Raw genomic sequence first — 3715 nt, 5'->3', positions numbered from 1 at the left:
AAAAAAAATAATAATAATAATAATTTTTACACTGCTTACAAGTTAAAATATTTTTATATATTAGAGAAAATATATTAAAATTAATTTCACTTGTTTCTTTGTATTTTTTTAAATATGGCTACTAGAAAATTACAATTACATAAGTGGTTCACATTATATTATTATTGGATAGACCTACTCTGTATTGGCAAATGTAACTCAACTAGGATCCATTTAAAAAAGAGATATCTACTTATTAAATCATAAAATTTGAAATGTAAACCTTTTGAGCAGTAATGAATCAGGATAAATATTTTTCCCACCCTAAGTATAATCAACAAGACTCCTGGTTGTATGTATGTTTATCTGCATCCTCATTTCTCATCCATCTCCAAGCTCCAATCCTGAAGCCCTAGCAGTGGGGAAGGATGTTAGAGATGGAGTGATGTTCAGAAATGCTCACTGATGGACTGAGAATGTCTACTTCAAATCACTGCGTTTACAACAAAATGTTAAAGTTTAACAATGTGGCAAACACATTCTAAGTGTTGTTTTTTTTTTAAGACAGGGTCTCACTGTCGCCCAGGCTGGGGTGCAGTGGCATGATCTTGGCTAACTACAGCCTCCACCTCCCACTCCCAGGCTCAGGTGGTCCTTCCACCTCAGCACCTGAATAGCTGGTACCACAGATGTGGATCACCACACCCAGCTAAATTTTTTTGTTTGTTTGTTTTTGTAGAGATGGGGTTTTGCCACAACCATGGCTGGCTTCAAACTCCTGGACTCAAGTGGTCACGATCCACCCACCTCAGCCTCCCAAAGTTCTGGGATTACAGATGTGAGCCACCATGCCCGGCCATTGAGTATTTTTTATCTTTATTGTCTAAGTGGTATAGATTTAGGTAAACTTACTTAATCTAAAACTTACTTAGTCATATTTAGCCCAAATTTTACTTCAAGGAATTTCAGCATGTGCCCATTTTCTTTGTGTGGGACAAACATCTAGAAGAGAAAAACACCAGTTAACAAAGAAATACTAGCTATGCTTACTGCACATGCTTCTCCCAAAACTAGAGACAGAAAACACAGCAAGACTACAAAACAAAAATACGAATAAATAATATACGGTATGACTATGAAGCAAGGAGATTTACTGACATAAATCAATCACATGACCTTATACTGAAGCATAAACTACAACTACAAAGGGGTAGTAAAAACATTTTTTTTCTTTTCTTTTTTTTTTTGAGATGGAGTTTCACTCTTGTTGCCCAGGGTGGAGTGCAATGGCAAGATATCTGCTCACTGCAACCTCCACCTCCCAGGTTCAAGTGATTCTCCTGCCTCAGCCTCCCAAGTAGCTGAGATTACAGATATGCGCCACTATGCCCAGCTAATTTTTTGTATTTTTAGTAGAGATGGGTTTCACCATGTTGGTCAGGCTGTTCTTGAACTCCTGACCTCAGGTGATCAAGAACATTTCAACCTTATCCCACTAGGCTCAAGTAACTCACCCACTCTTCTATATATTTTTCATTTGTCTCAGTTTATTCCATACATTGCTGAAGGTTAACTGGGTAATGATGAAATTTTTACCTTAATGAAAAATATGCATTCCCTTTTTCTCTTTGACTATATACAGAAAAGAATCAGAATCCTACTTTCTCACCCAATATGCTAGTTAGGGACGATTGTTAACTCAAAATTATACTGTTCAAACTCTATTACTGTGCTATCTCATTATTCTCATTAAAAGTTAGTCCAATATATTTCATTATTCATTTTGTTTTACTATATGAATCTCAGAGAGTTACTTACCTTCATTATAATATTCAATGTTATTGTCAGAGTACACACCAAGTAAAAATTAATCACTTTTATTATTTTAGCTACAAAACTTCCTTTCTTCACATTCAGCTGTGGAGAAAAAATCATATGAACAAAAAAGGTGAGGTGTTAACAAATCAGCAATTTAAAAAGTAATCATAAAAATGGCTGAGCACAGTGGCTCAAGCCTGTAATCCCAGCACTTTACGAGGCTGAGACAGGTGGATCACCTGAGGTCAGGAGTTCGAGACTAGCCTGGCCAACATGGTGAAACTCCGTCTCCACTTAAAAATACAAAAACTAGCTGGGCGTGGTGACACATGCTTGTAATCCCAGCTACTTGGGAGGCTGAGGCAGGAGAATCACTTGAACCCAGGACGCAAAGGTTGCAGTGAGCTGAGAACACGCCACTGCACTCCAGCCTGAGCAACAAAGCGAGACTCCATCTCAAAAAAAAAGAAAAAAAATCAAAATAAGAATGATAAAAAGACAATTCTAATTACCTGAAGGCACTTAGCAAGCATTAAGGCTGCCACTAAACTTAATAAAGGAGATACCAACAAAGCTGGATTTTCAAACTGCAGTAAATATCCCAGAAAGAGAGAAAATATGTAGATTTTATAAACTTCATAAACCTGTTGTGACAAAAATAAATGAGAATAAGTTATATTTTATCATACATGTTTTCATTTAGATTTAACTATAATTATACAGTAAATGCTCTACTATAATTTAGGAAAGTATAATGCAAATGTTCAATCGATATTTTTAATGTTGGCTGGGTGTGATGACTCATGTCTGTAATCCCAGCACTTTGGGAGGCCAAGGTGGGTGGATCACTTGAAGTCAGGAGTTCTCGACCAGCCTGGCCAATATGGTAAAACCCCATCTCCACTAAAAAAAAAAAAAAAAATTAGCCGGGCATGGTGGTGGGTACCTGTAATCCCAGCTATTCAGGAGGCTGAGGCATGAGAATCACTTGAACTCACCTGGTAGGTGGAGGTTGCAGTGAGATAGGATTGCACCACTGCACTCCAGCCTGAGTGACAGAGCAAGACTCTGTCTCAGAAAAAAATATATATATATACTCATATATGTATATATATACACACATATATACATATACACATATACACACATATGTATACATATACACACGCAAATATAAATATGTATATATTTTAATGTTATAGTGTACAATGAATTTATCACTGTTTTCTTAAAACTTTCTGGAAACAAAATAAAGAGCTTTAAAAGCATCAGTGTCTAAATCAGACTTGAAGAACCTTCTAAATTTCACTTAGTTTGCCCTATTATTAAAATTCATCTATGCAACCTCAAATTACATAAATCAAAAATCATAATTTTTAGCAGCAGCTCCCAAAACCTATCCAGTGAAAATACACTGCCATGAAATGTACCATTGGAGAAAAGTATTGTTTTTGGTCTAACTAGTGAGCATAACAAAGTTAAACGCAATGTTTTAATAGAGTATCTCCCAGGAAGTAGTTATATGCTAAAAAACAGGCCAGGCTCAGTGGCTCACATCTATAATCCCAGCACATTGGGAGGCAGAGGCAGGAGGATGGCCCGAGTCCAGGAGTTTTAGACCAGCTTGGGCAACATGGCAAAACCCCATCTCTAGGAAAAATAGAAAAATCAGCCAGGGCTGGGTGAGGTGGCTCATGCCTATAATCCCAGCACCATGGGAGGCCAAGGAGGGTGGATCACTTGAGGCCAGGACGTCAAGACCAGCCTGGTCAACGTGGTGAAACTCCGTCTGTACTAAAAATCCAAAAAAAAAAAAAAAATTACATGGTGGTGCATGCCTGTAATCCCAGCTATTCAGGAGGTTGAGGCAAGAAAACTGCACCACCGCACTCAGGCTGGGTGACAGCAAGAAGTGTCT

General features: G+C 37.6%; 1 protein-coding gene across 2 annotated transcripts in view; it reads right to left on the bottom strand.

Annotated features, from left to right (window-relative positions):
- Positions 1 to 3715, bottom strand: part of DPY19L4 (dpy-19 like 4) — a 71768-nt gene that overhangs the window by 25453 nt on the left and 42600 nt on the right. For both annotated transcript variants that reach the window (XM_017538120.2, XM_037741876.1), the window contains 3 exons: positions 2310 to 2441; positions 1798 to 1896; positions 908 to 981 (listed from right to left, as the gene is read on the bottom strand). In XM_017538120.2, coding sequence (XP_017393609.1) covers positions 908 to 981; positions 1798 to 1896; positions 2310 to 2441 — 305 coding nt within the window. The remainder of the gene's footprint in view (positions 1 to 907; positions 982 to 1797; positions 1897 to 2309; positions 2442 to 3715) is intronic.

Source organism: Cebus imitator, unplaced genomic scaffold (genome assembly GCF_001604975.1).
Source record: "Cebus imitator isolate Cc_AM_T3 unplaced genomic scaffold, Cebus_imitator-1.0 Scaffold109, whole genome shotgun sequence".
Taxonomy (NCBI): Eukaryota; Metazoa; Chordata; class Mammalia; order Primates; family Cebidae; genus Cebus; species Cebus imitator.
The sequence above is the reverse complement of the archived record's forward strand: the minus strand, read 5'-3'. Positions and strand labels throughout refer to the sequence as shown.